The sequence below is a fragment of the Aedes aegypti genome, chromosome 2 (genome assembly GCF_002204515.2).
Source record: "Aedes aegypti strain LVP_AGWG chromosome 2, AaegL5.0 Primary Assembly, whole genome shotgun sequence".
NCBI lineage: Eukaryota > Metazoa > Arthropoda > Insecta > Diptera > Culicidae > Aedes > Aedes aegypti.
Genome location: NC_035108.1, coordinates 139,680,552 through 139,702,507, shown reverse-complemented (window position 1 = coordinate 139,702,507; position 21,956 = coordinate 139,680,552). Strand labels below are relative to the sequence as shown.

The 21,956-nt window shown below is 41.0% G+C and overlaps 1 protein-coding gene across 3 annotated transcripts; it reads right to left on the bottom strand.

Annotated features, from left to right (window-relative positions):
* Positions 1-268: 268 nt before the first annotated feature.
* On the bottom strand, positions 269-20,342 carry LOC5575820. Of its 3 annotated transcripts, none has more exons than XM_001662198.2 (5): positions 20,166-20,342; positions 3,256-3,447; positions 1,879-3,192; positions 1,464-1,723; positions 269-1,406 (listed from the first exon to the last, which is right to left on the bottom strand). In XM_001662198.2, exons 2-5 carry the CDS (start codon positions 3,439-3,441, stop codon positions 374-376), a joined length of 2,793 nt encoding a protein of 930 aa, XP_001662248.1. In that variant the 5' UTR covers positions 3,442-3,447; positions 20,166-20,342; the 3' UTR covers positions 269-373. The 3 variants fall into 3 exon arrangements, with proteins under 3 accessions (XP_001662248.1, XP_021698242.1, XP_021698241.1); XM_021842550.1 differs by lacking the exon at positions 20,166-20,342 and adding an exon at positions 19,923-20,115; XM_021842549.1 differs by lacking the exon at positions 20,166-20,342 and adding an exon at positions 3,507-3,571.
* Positions 20,343-21,956: the final 1,614 nt, after the last annotated feature.

Here is a 21,956-nt window from a genome sequence, read left to right as displayed (position 1 = left end):
ATTATCTGCCTATCAATAGACGCTTAAAAACGTCATGTCGCTCAGAAGAACACTTTTCCGCCATCAATAGACGCAGAAAACGCCTATAATGACGGTTTCAACTTTTGGGTGTAGGAAAGCTATCCCAGTACTTCCCTTGCCCGGAACTATGGTGATTTTCGAACCAATAACCTAAGTTACAAAAGCATGAAGAATTTGACGACAGTCAGATATGAGATAAATAGATGGCAAACAGGTATAACAAGCTACGTTTCAAAACATAGAGAAATTAGTGTAATCAAACTAATAAATTCGTATATTTCGAACATGTATATAAGTTACTGACATTCTAAAAATAGACTAACGTAAACTATCTGTCGTAAACATTCGGGCATCACTGCTGGCGGTCGTTTCTGCCGGGAATTATTTCAATACTACTGCTACCACTTGAATCCGCATTTGCCGTAGCGTTAGGTTCTTGCCTGCGTTCCAGCAAATTCGTCCTAACGTCATCCTCTGTCACAACGGCATAATCATCCAAATCGGGTTTCGCTTGTTCTGGTTTGAAGTAGTCGTCAACGACTTTGAGGCAGATTGCTTCAGCTTTATCATCGTCGTCACTGTCTTGAAGCAACTTCTGTGCATTGGATGGAGGAGGTCTAGCGGGAAGTGGTGGCCTTTCTCGGTCACCCTTGAAACTGGCCATGTGCTGTATTCGACGTTTTGCGTAGGGGCTGGATTCATATCCTTCAAAATCTGTAATCTCTTCGATACTTCCATTTGGGTTTATGTGTTGAAGTGGTTTGACTTTTCGCTTAGCGTAGGGACTGTTTTCGTAGCTTCGATTATTAAAATCCTGAATTTGTTGATTACTGGAACTAGGTCCAGGGGTGGATGGTTGAGGCACGGAAACTGAGACACAGCGGGATGAAGTGGGGCTAGATGTTGATGGTCTGTCCATTCGTAGAATATCGGTCGAATGGTAATGCAGCTCGGCATCGTTCGTCGGTTGAGCTCTCGAGTTTCTAGATTCAGTTGGAGAGGCATGGACGTTTGCAACTACCACACGATTGGAGGTTGGACGTTGGTAGATCGGAGAGTTTTCCCTTTGTAATGTATCGTTAGGTTCTTGATAGACTACAGCTCTGACGGAGAGCACGTTTTCGCTTCTGGAGCGACTGCTCTGTTGAAGTTCATTTCGATCAGTTTCATCATCAGCATCGGTTCCTTCATCACCAGTAGATTGGCGGTGTCTTCGTTTCTTCTTACGTTTACCGCGCAGAAGCAGCTCATCAAGTGATGCAAATGAAGCAGCATCGAGCTTGGGTAGTAGGATGGCATCCTCGTAACAGGGTGGTCGTGATTCACGAGCATCTGGTGCGTTCAGTTGTGCTTCTTGGCGTAGTCTTAACTGATTTTCACGAGCACTGTAATGAAGCATGAAATTTAGTTCAATTCCTATTTTAATTCAAAGAAAAACTTACACTTCACGCATTTCCTCTACGTTTTCTCGACGTTCTCGTTCTGCAGCAAGCTTTCGACGTGAATCAACGAACCGTTTTATGGACGAATACAAACAGAAGAAGCCAAAGAACGCCAAAATGGCCAACATGAAGTAGGTCCAAATCCTCTCAGTCGTCCCCATGATGTCCTGTGGGTACCATACGGATCTGCAAGCTGCTTCCCAAGTGGCTCCGTAGAAGTCTTCCGGACTAGTACAACGCAATTGTTTTTGGTCATTTACCTGAAATAAAACCGAAAAAGATGGTTGACATGATTGAAAGTAAAACTAATAAATTTTAATCACAAAATATGCAATAGAAATTTTGAAACGTACTCTTGAAACTTCCCAAAATGTTTCTTAACTATTTTCTCTTTCCAGCTGCAAGAGCTACTTACCCTCCGAGGAGGTTCGGTTAAGAACAGGAAGAAATACAAAAATGCGCCGTCACGGCAGTCGCACCGCCATGGATTATCACCGAGCCAGATTTCGCTCAGATATGGATTATTGTCGAAGAAATCCACTCGAAAAGGCGTTGTAAATCTGTTTCCGGACAGATTGATTCGCATCAGTGCTGGAAGTCGTGAGAATGTTGTATTTCTTATGGCCGTTATGCGACACATGCTAAGATCCAGAGTCTGTAACGTTTCGGAGGCTATGTTCCAAGGGTCATCGTAAAGCAAGTTGTGCGACAAATCCAGATCGATGAGTGAAGGCATAGCTCCTAAAGCATCGGCATCTATAGACAGAATTTCGCACCAACTCATATTGAGATGTGCCAATGAGCTGGCTACGATCCTTTGCAATCGAGCGATGTAGTTTCTGCTCAAGTTTATCTGCGTTAGCATTTCGTTGTCCTTGAATGTTCGCCCATCAATTCGCGGTATTGTATTGAACGATAAGTCCAGGGTTTTCAAATTCGTTAGCTGCCGAAATGCATCACTGTGGACAAAGTTGATCGAGTTGGATGAAAGATCGATGTTTTCCAATAGCGGATTTGCTATAAAACTGTTTCCCATCAGTTGACGAATCATGTTTCCTCGTAAAACCGCTGTTATAAGGTTCGGGAAACCACCAAGTTCTATAGAATCCATGTTGCAGTTCGACAGATTCACACGCCTCAAACTGCTGGATGTAACGTTACCATGGGTGGAAAGTGAAAGTTTATAGTTTTTAGCAAAATTCACGTAGGCTAGTGATGATAGTCCACTTAGAGCTGTTGGTTGTAATGTGCTGAGTCGGCAGTTGCTCAGATCCAAAGTTTTCAAACTGTCAGATTTTATGTCGGATATACCGTGCAGCGGATTTCCATTCAGTTTAAGGGTTTCCAAACTTATCAATCCCTGAATGACTTCTTTTCCTGATACTTTCGTAATTTTACAATTGCTCAAATCGAGATACCGAACTGATGCACTTACTAAGACCAGTGAAATTTCGTTACTTGAAAAGCTTGTAAACTGGTTCTCTGCAAGACTCAGCTCTTCCAAAAAAGGTGTTTTCTGGAGCAGTTCATTTGGGTAGAGGTTTGCCCAATTCGATATGTTGTTTTTGGCCAGATTTAGTTGCTTGAGTGAGTGCAGCCCATCGAGCGAGTAAGGTGGAAGCGAAGAAATTAGATTTGATGACATATCCAGGTATCGCAGGTTTGAGAATTGAGATATTTCCGGAGGGATGAACGTGAACAAGTTCTCTGATAGATCGAGAATTTGAACCTGAAACGAGAGAACACGAATGAGTGATGCTATAAGTTACTTGGAAGGTATATGAATATTTACATTCGTTTCAGGGAATTGAGGCAGTTCTGTCAGTCCCAATCCAGAACAGTCCACGTAAAAATCCCCTGAGTCATGATCGTAGTGGCAGTGACATCCATTGGGGCAAAACTCCTCGGCACGTGATTGGGATGCCAGTGATATCAACACAAGAAGGAGAAATCCGGTTTTCATTGTCTTTGCTTCCATTATTAGCTAAAATGTAAAAATATTCAAACAATTATCATTCATATTTATTTAGGAGATGATCAAACCATGGCATTTCATTATCAAAAGTCACGGTGTAAGTGTAAAATGTATAGCAGCTTCCCGATTATCGAGCAGAAAACCTTGCAGAAATCTATCATGGCATAATGAAGCAGGATATAATTAAACAGTGATAAAGTTGAAACTATTGTGATTAACCCCTCTACCGGCAGCTTTATTTTTTACCGCAAGAAAAAAAAATCAAATCGCGATAGCTTTTTTGTTTCTCGGTATTTTTGCACCATTTTTTCAAAAGTTCTCAGAAAAACTGTTCTAGTTTGAGAATCCGTATCGATATTGATGATTGGTGATCTGGTTTTGAAGATATTCCAGTATTCCTTGGGGGACCGACATTTTCTATATAAAATGTCTTAGGCGGCCTTTTAGTTATCGGTCAACTTAGCTTAGCTTAGCTTAGCTTAGACTGACTGCACATATCAATGGTTGCTATACCGTGATTGACCGAAGTCAGTGAAAATGCACAAAGAATCAACTAGAAGTTCGGCTGGGATTGGCCATAATCTTCTTCAGTGTGCATAATTCAGTGCCTCTATTTATACATGGTCAATAACGGCGCCGGCCACGTCCTTACAGTCAGGTGGGATTGGGGGAAGGACTGTTAGTGTGTAATCTTTGCTATTTGGAGACCGTGTTTGCCTCTGCATCTCCACAAATGTTACTGGGAGGGATGTTTGTTAATGGGAAGGATCGTTGGGTCACAGGATTCACTTAGATAAGCGATTAGACCATGATAAATAATTATTTGTAAGATATAAATATGCCTATATGTAAATATAATATTTTCATTTGATATGAACAATTTCTATGAAGAGAAAAAATATGCCGACACTTGAGGTGACGAACCTTTCAAAGTTTGTTGAATAAAGTGAACCTTTTGGAAGTCTACACTTGAAGTGTCGAACCATTCAAAGTTTTTTTTTTAATTACAAAAATAAAGGTAAAAAGAAGAAGGTGTTTTTAATAAAAAAAAATTAGGCAGAAATAATTTGTGAATCAGAGTTTATGTCGACACTCACAGTGACGAACCATTCATATTTTTTTGAAAAATCATAATTGCGTCTCACCGTTTTAACGATTAAAGGTGCAGTCATACATATTTTGTAGATTAGAAACAATAGCATGAAACGAACTCACCAATTGATCCGTCATCCTTGAGCAGCAACAATTCTCTTTCAGCGTCACTCGTTTGCTTAGCTATATAAAAGCACTCAGAGAAAATAGGCGCGCCGTGAGGGAAAACAACTGACGACTGCTGGGGCTTTCTTGACGCACTCTCCAGGAGCAAGCGTCAATGTCAGAAGATCAAAAAGAACTCGCGGCCATTTAGTTATCGGTCAACTTATCGAAAAAATAAAATGTGGGCTAGAAAATGCCATATTATAAGGAGCTACTCTGAAAAAATCATACAAATTGGTTGAGTATTCTTGGAGATAACTTAAAATTATGATATGAAGTTTTTTGAAGTTTCCTAAATCTTTATTTGGAGAATGTGGTACTAGCAACATAAACGCTCATTACTCAGAGACGCAAGCACCATTATTTTTTTCACGGCACACTCTCATTAATGTATTGTTCCGAAGAATGAATATTCGAATACGATACAAATTATGTAGCCTGAGATATATACGTGGGTTATGGTTACGCGTCGGTCCCCCAAGGAATTTTGGAATGTCTCTAGATCCAGATGACCAATAATCAATTTTGACATATATTGTAAAACTATAAGAGTTTTTTGAGAACTTGTGAAAAAATAAAGCAAAATTACCGAGAAACAAAAAAATTATTGCGATTTGTTTTCTTGCAGTGAAAAATGAAGCTGCCGGTAGAGGGGCTAATGAAAAAAGTTATATGCGCCATGTTCTTCTGTTCAGCATTCCAGATATAAGTGGAAAATTGTTGAAAATGGGTATCAAATGAGTATTGCTCTTCTATCCCATCGAATACTTGGCTAAATCGAACTTAAAGCTGCAACTCGGTTGGACTCGAAGTGAAAGTGGCAATCCATTGGCGCTGAGAGAGCTAAAATATCAACTTTGATGATGCAAATTGGAGATTTCGGCTTTCAGTCACGAATAGGGTAACGACTGTTTATTTTGTTCTCAAACGTTAACAGTTGGCGCCAGCGGCAAAAATTACAGGCAACAACCTTTCGAACATTCAGTTTCTCTTACCGGCCGCCGAGCGGCGGCACTGATGTTTGTATTCCGCTCACTGATCGCGCTACGCTGGATTCTCAAATTTCTCAAACTTTCAACACAAGCGCATGGAAGAATGGTAGTCGGAGAACTGTCAAAACGTATGGAAAATAATAAAAATCGTAAATTGCTTGCAATTAGGAAACTGAATCAAAAAAGTAGTGATTAGAAATCAAGTGTAAAGTGAATACATAACTTTTTGTGTTTAGTTTATCTTCCGTGGTGCTTTCTTTGCTTCAGGATTTCGTTTTTACTACCATTGAAAAAGAGCCATCTATTGCCTTTTGAGTTTTGAATATCGCCCTATTAAGCAATGATTATTTATAATAATCAACGCATAATTCGTGACTGAAAGCCGAAATCTCCAATTCAAATATCAACAGCAGATCAACCCAGATCAATCCTGAAGTTTGGTCCAAATGCTTCAAGAAAGACAAATGCGCCGATGGGAATAAGCTGTACAGAAGATGCGACAGCGAAGACATCGCAAAGTGCCTAATATGTCCGAGCTCAAGTGGAGTATCAAAGCAGTCAAAAGAACAGTTTATTTCAAACCACTGCGATGCAACCCAGCAAATGCTTAAGCAATCAGCTTCAGAAACGAAGAGTTACGCGGTGTATTAGACCCATGTCTTTCAGTCGTCCCACTAAACTAATAAATGGCTCACGTTTCGGGACCTTTATACTTCCCTCATTCACTGGCAGGTGGAGCTTCCTGCCGTGGAGAAGTTTCATTACCTCCGCTGCCCGTTGGAAGTAAAAGCCTTGGCCGTGATTGAATCTCTACCCCTTACTGCGGCAAACTTTAATGTGACATGGGACTTTCTCAAACAGCGGTATACAATCTCCAAGATTCTGTACAAGCGGCAAGTGCAGACGCTTTTCAAGCTAACGATGATCAACAAGAAAACTGCGAACTACATGGTCTTCTGGACTCATTCGAGAATATCCTGAGATCCCTGGATCAAGGAGCCGTAAACAGGCTTGATAGAAACTCCTCTGCGATGCAAAGAGGAGGCGATTTTGCCGTTTTTCTGAGGAGAAAAAAATAAACTCAAAATTTTCAACACAGATCCTCAAGCGATTCGAGTGAGAGTGCTGAAAAATGCGAGGATTTTTTCAGACACTCTCTCTCTCTCGTTGCGATGCTCACCATCACTCACACTTCAAACGAACTCTCGAGTCTGCCGCCCGAACAGACAGTCCTCGGGGAGTTGTGAGAGCACCCTTTTTTGATGGAATTTAACTCGGTTTTTTTTTGTGCTGCATCTTCCTCGCTCATTTTTCGTTGCCTCGCTGCTTAGAATTTTTTGGCTCCCTCGCAAAGAGGCACTGGCAGCACGCTGCTCTAGAGTATGTCACCGAACTCTGATGATGTTGAGGAGAATTATCAAGCCTGGCCGTAAATAAGGCTGACTATAAGGATCTGATGCTGATACACGTCCTTACTTTCCGGTTAGATAGCACCACGAAAAGAAGTTGGAAGGAATACTCTTCCAATCAACAAACGGACATCATAAAAGACCTTACCGATTTTCTTCTGCGTCGTTTGGGAATTCTTGAAGCTTTTCCCGGTAAGGCTGGTGAAACCCGGTTACTCCAAACTGCGAAAAAGGGTCTCGGCGTTTAAATCCTGCAACGCTACTTTCCCAGATAGCCGTAGCGGTAAACGCGCAGCTATTCAGCAAGACCAAGCTGAGGGTCGTTCGTTTGAATCCCACCGATCGAGGATCTTTTCGGGTTGGAAATTTTCTCGACTTCCCAGGGCATAGAGTATCTTCGTACCTGCCACACGATATACACATGCAAAAATGGTCAATTGGCAAAGAAAGCTCTCAGTTAATAACTGTGGAAGTGCTCATAAGAACACTAAGCTGAGAAGCAGGCTTTGTCCCAGTTGGGACGTAACGCCAAAAAGAAGAAGAAGAAGCTACTTTCCAATCCTCTTCAACTATCAGACGCATTGTCTGCCCTGAAAATCATTTGCTATGTCAATGCCCTACGAAGCAACTCATAGTGCTGAAAATGCTTTCGTAGAGGCCATCAAGTGAAAGACTGATCATCTAAATTTTCATGTTGGCACTGTAAGGTGAGACATCACTCACTCTTTTGTTTTAAGGTGAAACAGTTTGGAATCAACTTCTAAGATTACACTCAAACTTCAAAGGCACAAATCTCGCGAAGGCAGCATCCAACAACAGTGCACTTTTTATTTTGGCTTTGTGCACAAGCAGAAAGCTTAAAATAAGAAGATCAGAAAGGTTTGCCAACTATTTATCCAGTTTTGTGCCTTTGAAAACGTGAGTAGGGGCACAAGTCGGCCATTGTGCCGGCCATCTTTGGATTCTGAGATGTCCAGGGGAAGGTAGCCGAAGCAAGGAAGTGCCGGAATACAATGAAGCAAATTACAAAGAAGCCAAACGTAGACTATGTACAATTAATTGGCAACATACTATGAGTATTGAAGGAAATGTCGACACCGAAATAGACAAATTCCATGAAATTATTCAACAAATAATTAATGGAACTGTGCCAACAAGAAGAAGAAGACGTATACAGAATAACAAATTACCGGTGTGGTTTATCCCACAACTAAAAAACCTGAAAAAAAAACAAGAAACAGAAAGCGCATAAATTATACAAAAAAAAAATACTGTCACGAACTTAGAAAATTATCATGACATATGTAACCAACTCAACTCAGCCATTGACTCCGCACATGAAGAATATAATCGTAAGGTCGAATCTGAAGTCAAATCATGTCCAAAAAACTTTTTTCATTATGTAAACACTAAATTAATAAGTAGCAATTTCCCTTCACGAATGCATTTTGACGGAAACGTAGGTGAAAACTCTTCCGATATCTGCAACCTCTTTGCAGATTTCTTCCAAGAAGTGTATACCACCTACTCCAAAGAAAACCGCGACCGCAATTTCTTTTCTTTTTTCCCAGAAATTTCTAATAGTATATCTATTGCAAAACTATCACAACAAAAAATCTGATCGGCACTAAAAAACTTGGACGCGTCAAAGGGAGCAGGACCGGATGGCATTGCACCCGTGTTCTTCAAAAATCCATCAGAAGAACTTACCCTTCCCTTTGAACGCCTTTTCAACATGTCTCTAAATAATGGAAAATTCCCAGAAGTGTGGAAATCCTCGTATTTGGTGCCTGTTTTCAAATCAGGTACAAAATCTGACATACGGAACTATCGCGGAATTGCCATTATCTCCTGTATCCCCATACTCTTCGAATCTTTCGCAAACGACAAAATTTTCCAGCAAGTAAAAAACCAAATTACTTGTAGGCAGCATGGCTTTTTTAAAGGCCGCTCAACATCTTCCAATCTGCTAGAATTTGTATCTTTCATTCTCAACGCAATGGACAATGGCAAGCACGTAGAAGCCCTCTACACTGACTTCAGTAAGGCATTTGACCGAATCTACATACCATTATTAATCTTCAAATTGCAAAAAATAGGAATGGAGCCAGGACTCTTGAGTTGGATCCAGTCATATCTATCAGATCGGAAACAAATAGTGCGCTTTCAAAATAAATTATCAGCACCCATATCTGTAACCTCTGGAGTACCCCAAGGTTCTCATTTAGGCCCACTTCTTTTTATTTTGTATGTAAACGACATTTCCTTTTTACTTAGAAAAATAAAATTTCTTACATATGCAGACGACATGAAGCTCTTCATGGAAGTAAGTAATTCTAGCGAAGCAGAAGAATTCCAGAATGACATTAACTTATTCTTCATTTGGTTCAAAAAAGTCTACTCCAACTCAATATCAAAAAATGTAATTCTATAGCATTTAGTCGAAAATATGTAACACCTCCAATTGAAGTATTTTTAGGAAATCAAGTAGTGCAGAAGTGTAAAATTGTAAGGGATTTGGGCGTAATCCTAGACTGTAAACTCACTTTCGTAGAACATTATAATTCCATAATAAACAAAGCAAACAGCATGCTTAGCTTCATTTAGAGGTTCAGTAACAATTTTCTAGACCCATATACTATTAAACTATTCCCAAGTAACCAGTAAGCACGATAATGCGGCACGGTAACAGCATTATATGCGCATATAGGGTAATCATTTGATGCATGTCAGTTTTATATACGCATATAATGCTATTATAATGCCAGAAAAGGCGAAATAGCGTGCCATTATAGTGCCAAGATATAACAGTGCTTCTCTGCACCACTAATGCTGATATAAGACCACGTGAGAAACGTCAGTTGTTTTCGCCAGGTTTTTTGGGCGAATATTTTGTGCTTTCGCGTACGCAGCCAGAGAGCTTTCGCGTATGCGGCCAAGCAACTGGTACACGAGGTAAAGTAAAGTGACCAATTTAAACCATCACTTTTCCCCGTCATAAAACCTGCAATTGTAGTAGTGAGAAGATTTATGTTTGACTCCCTCTTACCACTATATGCAAACACAAAGCACGTGGTATATCTGTCAAAACACTGGATGGCATTTAAACAAGCCCTGTATTCGAATATAAAGCCAATACAGTGCTTATTTAATGCCTGTATGCATCAGGCTTAGAAGCATTAATGATGCTGTAATAGGGTTTCTATGCAGCGGAAGTGCTGTTATAAGTTGTGTAAGCATTTGTGGTGCTGTTGTAATGCATGTAGGCATCTATGATGCTGATTAAGGGCTTATTATTAGTGCTTATGATTACTTGGGTTGTATATTACATATGTAAGACCAATTCTGGAATATTGTCACCTAGTATGGAACCCGTACCATATCGTACACGAAGAACGCATAGAATCAGTACAGAAGCAATTCCTTTTATACGCCCTTCGGAAATTAAATTGGACTGTACTGCCACTTCCGTCGTATGAAGCACGCTGCATGCTCATCAACTTGGAAACACTTAAGCAACGCCGGGAGTTCGCAATGATTCTTTTTATAAACAACATTATTTCGAACCGTGTAGACTCTGCTGCACTTCTTTTTCAACTAAACTTCTACACACCCTTTCGGCATTTAAGAACAAGAAAATTATTTTCAGAAAAATCATGCAGAACACATTATGCTCAAAACGGACCAATAAACCGTATGATGTGTCAGTATAATGTACATTGCGAATACATTGGCATTACTATGTTCAAAGAGCAGCTTAAAACACGACTTAAAAATAATAGAAGTAATCCATAGCATGTAAGAAAGTATTTTAATTATTGTATGTAGTCTACCTATGCTTGACGAAATCTATCTATATAAATAAAAATGGAGTGGTGTGTGTATGTCACGAAATGGCTTTAGAGCGGGACATCCGATTTACACAATTCTTTCACTGTTATTTTCTTGAAGGGTTCCGACGTGTTCGTGTGACGAAAAAGTTTGGGAAAGTTTTCGGAAAATTAGGTAAAACAGGAGAGTACTAATATGTCATTTTGTATGGGAGGTTTCATGACATTTTTCAACAGCCTACTTGATGGCAAGACGAAGTTTGCCGGGATCACTAGTAAATAAATAAATAAAGACGAGTGATAAGCTCCAATCAACCAATACAACGTCAGAGTCGAGTGCAAAATCAAATACTTCGAGGGTCATTAACCTGGCAACGACTGGATTAAAGATATGCATCTTAGCCAACAACGGGTGTAGTTCTGCTTACTGCAGTCGTAGATTTGCAAGACGACAAGGGCAACAAGTTGCACGCTAGGGTGTTGCTGGATAGTGTAGCGGAATGTAACCTGATCAGCAGATGACCTGATATGAGAAAAATGCTGACTGTTGAAGAGTTCCTCTACAGTACGATAGAAGTCATTGGAATTCAACGGATATCCTCCACGGTTCAAGAAAAATTTACGGTCTTAGTAAAATCCCGGGTGATGGATTTCAGTCAACCTATGAAAGTTTAAGTTTTGTCAAAACTTGCGGTACAGGTGTTTACTGCAACCAACCAGTAGACATGCCCTATATCAACTGCAGCGATTTGCAGTAGACAGGATGTCCTGGACCCGATCCATCTGACAAGCCAATAGAACCCTCTGTCACCATAGAAGATGGTGTCTCCATCGATGTCGATAGCCTGACTGCAATGTTTGATACCAGTATGTGAGACATACCCAAGATAATCCAACTTGCGGATCCAGATTTCGTTAAGGGCGATTGATCTTCTGCTGGAATCATTTTTAGAATTCTTTACGATTAGGGGAAAATTTGATATTATTGGTCGAATCCGTTTTTGGATGGGTGGGAACAGGCAGATATTTAGTTAGTGGTCTTCACCAATCTGTCCTGTGCAAGGTTGCAATTTCTAGTGTGAAGAAATTCTCCCGAAGAAGCAAGGTCCGAAGTCCATTTTGCTCACACGATAAAGCGAAATGCGTCTGGTCAGTATGCGGTGTCTTTGCCCAAGAACGAAGAGGTGTTGGTCAAGCTGGGTAGCTTAAAATCCATCGCCGAAAGCAGTTTTTTTTCTCAAATTGGAGCGGCAGTTAACCAGGAACGAGAAGTTATGGGAGGAAGACTGTGTCTTTATAATCGAATACGAGGCCCTGGATCATTGGTTCCGGAAACGGTTGAAGAGGAAGGTCTCTCCAGGTGTGAAGGAGGAAAGCACAACCACAAACGTGAAGGTTGTTTTTGACACTTCAGATCAAACTTCAAAAGGATTTTCCCTCAATGATAGGTTCCTCGCAGGTTGTGTCATTCAGGGTGATTTGAGATCCATTATACTGCAAACTCGTCAAATAATTCTAGTGGCCGACATTGAAAAAAAAATTCTGGCAGATAGATGTCTGTCCGGAGGATTGCCGCCGTCAATCGATCTTATGGAAGTCAAGCTGAAACAAACCATTGGCTACTTATTAGCTATCCTCTGTAACCTACGGCACCAAACCATGCAACCAGATCCCTTTATCACCTTGCCATGGAACAGAAGAGTTCCATTGCCATGGAATAGAAGAGTTCCCTTTGGCGGTCAAGGCCGTAATGGAAGATTTCTATATGGACGACGCTATTACCGGAGCAGAGGACCCTTATGTTGTCAAGCAGCTGAGAATTCAACTACAGGAACTACTACAGAGAGGAGGGTTTGTCCTCCGAAAATTTGCCTCAAGTCGTGAAGCGGTTCTGGAAGACATGTCGACCGAAAACCGGTCAATTCAAACGTCGGATGGAATCCATTTGGACCCAGATTCAACAGTCAAGGCACTAGACTTGGTTTAAATGCCCAACAGTGATACTTTTCGGTTCAAATTTCGGTTCTCGCCATTGACAGAAGGTGCCGTACTCGGTTTGTAATAGCGGTGATTGCTAAGGCTAAAGTCATCATTCAACTTCTTTGGCGCTTGCAGGATGAAAACAACCGTAAATTGGCATGGAACGCTAAATTACCTACAAAGATGGAGGAAGAATGGGTTGGCCTTTATGAAGAGCTTCCTATTTTGAACGAACTGCGTATAGCAAGGTTGGCCACCGCAACGAAACCAGTCAGCACATAACTTCACATATTCTCAGATGCTTTCGAGAAGGCGTTTGGCGTATGTGCTTATCTACGAACCCAATACGAAAAGGGTTGCCTTGCACTATGGGCGGTTTCCATACAGACTGGCGGCCAAAAATATGTTTTCCATCTCATGTCGTATTTATGAGTTTTATGACACAAATTTGATGTTTTATTTTCAAAAACAAGTTTTTGAGACTAACTTTTGAATAGGGCCTATAGCGAAATATTAAACTTTGTTACTTATAATGCATATAAGCCATTTATGCGATTAACGTTGTGCAAACCATTATAAATATTAAAACTTACATAGAAATGATGATATGAATGATTTAGCGAAATTCAGTTATTTTCTGAATTAGTTTTTAGCTGTTTTCAATAGAAAATGGTTAAAAATTTTGGAAAAATTCAAAAAGCCTTATATTAAAAAAGTGCAAATTTGTGCAGCTAAATTCTTCACGATCCTTTAGTTTACATCTCAAAGTACCCTTGGAACTGAATTTAAGCCTGGGACAACTTGGGACAAAAAAGTACTCGATGTGTTAACTATAAGCTTATTCAATTTTTTTAACCGCTTCATTAAAAAAACATCATAAAAGCCACTATTTTGAGGCTTTTTTATTTTTTTTTATTGTTTCTATAAAGCCTTTTTTGTAAGCTTTCAAATGTTTTACGTAAGTATTATAGAAAAAAAGTTATATTCATTTGAGTAAACCATAGTTTTTGTTAATAAAAACAAGTTTTTCTCCATAGGCTCAACTTTGGCACCTCATATCTGAGCGTGCAATGCAAATCATGCTCTAATATTTTGGGGATTTCTTAGCAGACATGTTTACAATGAAATGGCGAACAAGAATTGAAATTTGGGGCACATCACTTTTTTGATTATTGGCCACCTGATAAGCCGTAGTGCCTTGCTGTCATCGAGATCGAGAGTTGCCCCTTGAAAACCCAATCAATCCCAAGGTAAGAGCTATGCGGGGCCCTACTCGCCTCAGAATTGTATCTGAAAATCAAAGCTTCGATTCGCTTCACCGGAGAATGTCTTTTTTTTTGGGTGGATTTTACGACCGTGTCGCAATGGTTACACTTTCCGTGTTTGATATGGGCAACGTTTGTTGCAAATAGCGTATCAAAAGTGCAGGCATCCATTGAAAACTGTCATTTGCGGCGCAAACCCGGGGAATAAAATCCGGCAGACCATACTTCACGGGGAATATGGCCTCAGGAAATCGTCGACAATCAATTATGGTGGAAGGGACCCTCCTGGCTTCAATTAAGGCCGGAAAACTGGCCATCAGATAAAGTGTTCACATCGGAAGGGCATGAGAAAGATCGAAGGCGAGCAGTTTTCGTCATAGCTGCGCCGGTAGAAGCAAATTTATTCACTGAGCAGCTTGCTCGGTTCTCCAGTTTCACAACCCTTTTCAAGATAACGGCCTATCTCTTACGATATTTGCACAATCTACGAGCAAAAAAGAAATTGCGATCATCTGGTTTCCTAACACCGGAAGAATTACAGCAAGCGGAATATTTCATCGTTCTTCGAGTCCAACGAGAAACCTTCCATCGTGAGGTCATCGAACTAACTAAAGGAGAATGTGTACCGCGATCATCACCTCTATGTTGGTATCATCCAATCGTGGCCGAAAATGGTTTGGAAGAATAGGTCAAGCGACGGAGTCTGAGTATGGGGATCATACTGGCTATAACGTATACAGCATCTGACGATATCGTCCTACATACACTCGCAACTCGCACTGTCGTCAGCCGAAACGCTCTGTTCGGCTTCCCGAGGTTCCGCTTCGTTTCCAGTGCCTTTCTCCAAGCAGGAACTCCATGCCTCCATTAGCAAACAGACGCCTCGTACTGCTGCTGGGACCACCTAAGTCTAGCAAGGTTCTCCCTAAAGCATTCATTGCCTTCTCGGACTTTTCGTAATCAACGGTTATTAAAATTCAGCCGATCGTCAACCATTACTCCCTGGTGCTACAATTCGCGCTTCGGTGCAAACACATACCTTCCGACGCTGAACTCGATCTGATGAACCGCCTAACAGTTGCTGACTAGCAGCACGTTTGTTTTGTGGTGAGCTATTGGCAGTTCGACTTCGCTCATCCAGCTCTCGATTGCGTCACTTGTTTTCATCACTGACCTCCACTTCTTCGAGCGTCTCGCCCATCACCGTTAGCGACACATCATCCGAAAAACCAATAATCTTCACCTTCCGAGGCAGCCGCAGTGTCAAGACTCCATCATACATCCCGTTCCAAAGAGTTGAACCAAAGGGATGCCCGCTGTCACTTGCATTAACTTCTGCCCGTTATTTGTTTTATGCACCAAGATTCTGAAAGTAGCTCTTCAGGATCTTGCACAGTTAATTGGGAACCTGCATGCTGTACAATGCTGCCGCGATGGTCTCTCAGCTGGCGCTGTTGAATGCGTTTTTAACATCTATTGTAACCACGGCACAGTATCGATCTCCTCTTCGTTTCTGCTTCGATGCTTTCTCAGCACACGTCGTCGATACTCCTTAGCGAAATGCAACTGCATTTTCGACAACCCGTGCTCACTCTTCGTACACTCCATCAGCCTATTGGAGATGATTCTTTCCGCCTATTGAATTGAAAATTTTGATTCTTTCAGCCTATTGAAGATGAGTTTTCCGAGCGTATCCAGCAGGAAAATGGGCCTAAATTTGGCAGCAGTACCAGCTTCTGGATCTTCCATATTAGCTTAGCTTAGCTTAGCTTAGACTGACTACACATATCAATGGTTGCTATTCCTTGATTGACCGAAGTCAGTGAAAATGCACAAAGAATCAACCAGAAGTTCGGCTGGGATTGGCCATAATCTTCTTCAATGTGCATAATTCAGTGCCTCTATTTATACAGGGTCAATAACGGCGCCGGCCACGTCCTTGCAGTCAGGTGGGATTGGGGGAAGGAATGTTAGTGTGTAACCTTTGCTATTTGGAGACCGTGTTTGCCTCTGCATCTCCACAAAGGTTACTGGGAGGGATGTTTGTTAATGGGAAGAATCGTTGGGTCACAGGATTCACTTTGATTAGCGATTAGACCATGATAAATAATGATTTGTGAGATATATACATGCTTATTTGTAAATATAATATTTTCATTTGATATGATCAATTTCTATGTAGTGGAAAATTATGCCGACACTTTAGGTGACGAACCTTTCAAAGTTTGTTGAACAAATACCTAAATGTAACATTCCTACAGCTGTCAGGACGAAAGCATGTGTTATTATATTTTACTTATTTGAAAAGAAACAAAAAACTTGATTGCTTGGAACATCATAGAACACTCTTATTCTTATGCCGACACTTACAGTGGCGAACCATCCAAAGTTTGTTGAATAAAGTGAACTTTTCGCATGTCTACACTTGTAGTGTCGAACCATTCAAAGTTTTTTTTAATTACAAAAATAAAGGTGGTGTTCTGAAAATAAAAAAATGTGAAACATAAATAATTCATGAATCAGAGTTTGTGTCGACACTCACAGTGACGAACAATTCATAGTTTGTTGAAAATTCATATTTACGTCCCACAATTGTAACGATTAAATGTGCAGTCATACATATTTTATAGATTAGAAATAGTAGCATGAAACGAGCTCACCAATTGATCCTTTATCCTTCACTGTGCAGCCACAATCCACTCTCAGCCTCACTCGTTTGCTCGGCTATATAAAAGCACTCAGAAAAAAAAAAGAAAAAGGTGCGCGACCCGAAAAGAAAAAAAAAACTTAGCTTTCTTGACGCACTGCCCAGCAGCAAGCGTCAAGGTCAAAGGATCAAAAAGAACTAACCGATCATGCCACTTTTCACTTACTCTAACCGAACTAACCGATCACGCCACTTTTTCACTTACTAGACCGACGCGCGACATGTTTGATCCTGCCTCCGTCGCTCGCCCCCGTAGGAGCAAGCGTCAAGGTCGATAGATCAAACAGAACTCCCAGCTTCTGGATCTTCCGTATTCCTGAGAAATTACCTTCGTCAAGACACTTCTGCAACACCTTCCTGAACATGTCCGGATACGCCAGGATGGCAGCTTCCTGTATTCCATCTGAACCAGGGGCTTCCTCCGATTTTAGGCGTCTCGCTGCTTCTACAAGCTCGTCGCTAGACCACGATCACCTTCAGCTTGTTTGGGCACATCGCAGCTGGCGTCGAAGGGCCTTTGATCTTGACCATAACGCCTCGGCACGCATTACCCCATGGAATAATGTATGTATCTCGAAACAGTTCCTTGTAGCAAATGATTTTACCAAGCTTGATCTCCCGTTTGAGTGCGGTCCTAGTTTCTCGAAGAGTCGCCCTTTGATCTCCATTTCCGTCCCTGCTCTCTGAGCTCACCTTCTGGTCATGAGACAAGCATTGCAAAGCGTGCTGAGCGTGTCATTCTATCAGAAAGCTGGTCGCCGTCTGTTCCTCGACGCCAGTTTTAGCGGCACAGTAGCGTCAAAAGCCGATACCATCCTATGTGTTACACAGTTCGAACGAAACGTGTAAATTTCTGAGACATATAATGCACATAATTGGAGCGTGGAATATCATGACTTCAATTATATGTCATGTAATCCAACAGGATTCTGTGTGGTTACATGACATATAACAAATTTTTACATGATTTCAGACTTAAATTTACATGACGTTATGTTTACATCCAATAAATGAAGTTAACATGACGTGTAATCTTCATTATTTTTAACTGTGTACTCCATTGTTTAGAGCAGCTCATAACAGCGCCTATTCTCCATGTCAGGGGCGGCTGATAATCGTCCGAGCTCCAGAGAAGGACTCTAAGCTAAACCTGTGCCCTGTCCGAAGATTAAACGCTCAGTTTGGCTAGGAGGAGGAGTTCAGACCGACGATTGGAAAGTTAAGCGCACACTGGCTCACGAACAAGAACGGGTTCCGACTGAAATATTTCCTTGTTTTTAATTATGAATCGTAGTTTACGGCTAACCAGCCGAGTGGAAGTTTAACAACTACCGAAAAGCTAAACGTTACATATAATTTGCAATTGGATTAGATGGACAAATTGATGTGAAGATTTGCGAAAAAGTTACACGTCTTCTCAGTGAGAATCGAGCTCGCGACTCCCCGATCTCTAGTTGGGGCGCGTTAACCACTACGCCATGAGAGGACTCATGAACGCAGAAGTTAACCTGAATTCGATTTCAGCTCAATAATCACGTGGTCCTTTTTTCGCAAAGTGCACCTCTTTCGGAAGAATTAGATGCCCATCCAAACACAACGCTTTCTATATATATCCAATGCCTAGCCCGAGAGCGCATTGTTTTTTAGGTATAGGAATAGCACACTACACTAGCCAGCAACTGCGCTGGCTGAGGTATCTATTGTGTGGGCTTCCAATGGGTCGCGACGTTCTCAAACGACCGGTTACGGAACATGAGTCCGTTGCTCGATAAATACGTGATTATTGAGCTGAAATCGAATTCAGGTTAACTTATGCGTTCATGAGTCCTCTCATGGCGTAGTGGTAACGCGCCCCAACTAGAGTCGTGAGTTCGATTCTCACTGAGAAGACGTGTAACTTTTTCGCAAATCTTCACATCAATTTGTCCATCTAATCCAATTGCAAATTTATGTAATGTTTAGCTTTTCGGTAGTTGTGAAATATTTCGCCGCATCCAAGAATATGACCATTCGTTGCACCTATTTCCAGCAAAGCTTCTCGTATCGGTAAACTTGGAAATCACCTCAGCAGACAGAATCGCAAATCGACCACGTTCTGCTCGATAGACGGAAATTCTCCGACATAACCGACGTCAGAACCTATCGATGCGCTAACATTGACTCCGACCACTATCAGGTGATGGTGAAACTGCGCCCAAAACTATCTGTCATCAACGATGTACATGTAATCCGAAAGATGAAAATCTAGCCGTACAACACGAAAAGCAAACTGTGACATACGGTAATCGCATTGTACATCGACGAAGATGTTTTTGGAAAATGAAAATGTAGCGTAGGAACTGGCGACATACTATTGTGAACTATCAGCGACATTCTCTTCACCGTTCCAGATTGTTTTAATTATAGTTGAACTAGAGTGCATAGTTTTCCATCTAATACCGACAATGTTAAAATCACCCTACAGAATTTATCGTTAGCATCCTGAACTGACAAGACTGTATGGTAGCCATACCGCTGGATGCTGAGTACCACGTTCGATGTAACCAACGGTCGATAATACCAAAAATTCGATAACGAAAGTGAACACACTTCACCTACGGGATCGCAGACCTGGAGACTCGTGGCAGCGCAGCATCAATAAATAATCGTATATTTATAAATCGAAAGCAGCAGGGTGCATCATGCTTCGTGGTCTCCTCGATATTTGAACAGGTCGAACAAAACTTGACTAGGTAACAGTTCAAGCAAGGATGGACAATAGTCTAAAATGCAGATCTCTTACGTCGGCCCTAGTGTGACCAGTTGATTTATCAAGTAAGTAGATGAAATTATCTTTGATGGAAAATGTTTTTTGCTAAAATGGCCGAACTATGTTGATTGTCTTTGTCGGATTAATGCGAATGTTGAAACCCTCATGTTGCTGCATGCGTATCAAATCCAGTTTAAAAATAACATATTTATTTCGCGGAACTTCCAGGAGCATGAATCATATCACCACACTTGTTTCGTCGTTGTCACAGAGTACACACATGTCTGCATCGCACCTTGCACAAAAACTTTCGCTGATAACGACACCGCGCATCCCATCGACATTTAGGATTTGATAAGATAAAGATTATCTTTTTCGCTGCACACAGGTACTCTTGATACTGGGTTGAACCAGGAAAAATCACCAACAACTATTTTATATTCTATTTTACACTAAATCATTCAAATATTTCTGCTTCTGGATAATATCTACACTCAACAGATATGATTCGAAGCTTTGAAAATCTAAATTTTCTTACTTTTATCTTCAGATAACAGACACTTCACATCACAGAAAATCCATTTCCGCACTGGTTTGTCCAGTTGCCTTCAGCAAAGAAAAACGGAAAATTACACAACTTCAACCGAGAACCGTATCGCAACAGCACCGGTACGCGATGAAAACTGAAACTATACTAAATCGATAATACGCACTAAACCCCTTGGCTGGGTGCCTTATCAGTTGGGTTCCACGCCCGTTTCATGATAAGATAAACGGCAGCCGTTATGGGCTATCGCTATGAAATCTACTATAACTGTCGTTTCTTGCAAGATATCACTGACAAAGGTGCGGAAAAGTATGCAGCCATTTTTGATAATGGCCAAGCAGAGATACATAGGGATGACAATTAGGTATGAAGTGATTAGAGTTTTCTCGACTTAAGCGAAACAGTCTTTATTTTCAGAATGGATTACCTGCTTTGCTCTTGTCCACAGTTGATCAGCAGGAGTTTTCTCGTTTTATTTTGTATGGAGAAAGGCATCTAACTTCAAATTTCTTGTAAATGAAAGCATTAACCGAAAAAATATTTGACAGATGTGATAGCCGTCATTATTATGTACAACCGGTACCAAATATTTTTTCGAAAATAGTTCCGTATTTTGAGAAATAAATAGTTAGATGCATTTCGCCATACATATATTTTTCGCGTTACCTTTTAGCGATTTTTCGTGCATAGACACTAGCGCAAGTGCGTTACTATGTTACGAGTAGCGAATCAGGGCATGCATGTAACCCATTGATATATACAGGGGATAGGCAAAATGATTGAGATAGGCAAAATTTTGCCCAAATTCAAATGCTTATAACTTTATGAAAAATGGATGAAATTGGATGCATCTGGAAGCAGTCGACGACAAATTTGGTCCAGTTTTAGGAACTTCCTTGGCCATGCATATTGGCCACTGGACACCGGAGATGTTCCGGATTTCCTGAGGTCATGTCCAAATGTCATTTTTTCTGTCGCTTATATTTTTGTACGGTGTAAAGTTAGATAGATGTTTGCAATTTTCCAGAAACTAGAACTAATAGGAAGTTGAATGCCACCGGACGCATTAAGATTGGTTGGAAATCTTCAGAAATATGACCATTTCCGTAAAACTGGTTCCGGAAAGCATGGTCAGTCATGTTTGTATTTCCAATCATGTAAATATTATCCGGAGCTATATCCAAGTGGACATCAACCTTAAAAACGATGTTTCCTGCAGCGTATTCAGAACCATTAGATGCACAGACCACTCTATAGAAGGTTTCAGGTGCCCTGGGGGAAGTGGTCAATTAGGAACATATCTGGAACCATGTCAATATGGGCATCAAACTTCATGATTTTCAAAGGTTATGCTTTCCGAAGCATTTCCAGCACCACCGGCTGCCATGACCACTTTATAGTAGATTCCAGGTGCCCCGGGGATGTGGCCAATTCAAAAAATGCCCGAAAACACATCAATATGGGTAAACACATCTAGATTCTTGAAGGTGATGCTAATAGAAGTATTTACAGCGCAACTTATTTATATGACCACTGTATAGTAGGTTCCATGGGCCCTGGGGGATGAGGTCATGTTTCGAGTTGGCCACATCTCTAGGAGCCCCTGGAATATACTATAGAGTGATTATTATATCTTGTGGTTCTGAAAATGCTCGCCATTTTCCAAGTCACATGGATCTTACTGTTTATGGTAGAATGTGATTCTAAACAGATGAACGGACATGTTCCGAATTGGCCACATCCCCCGGGGCACCTGGAACCTACTGTAAAGTGGTTATGGCA

Bases quoted from the DNA above. Each gene is read 5' to 3' on its own strand.
- LOC5575820 (XM_021842549.1), bottom strand. The intron at 3,193-3,255 runs GTAAATATTCAT...CTCTCGTTTCAG, and splicing joins CTCAATTCCCTGAAACGAAT to GTTCAAATTCTCGATCTATC. The intron at 1,724-1,878 runs GTAAGTAGCTCT...GTTTTATTTCAG, and splicing joins TAACCGAACCTCCTCGGAGG to GTAAATGACCAAAAACAATT.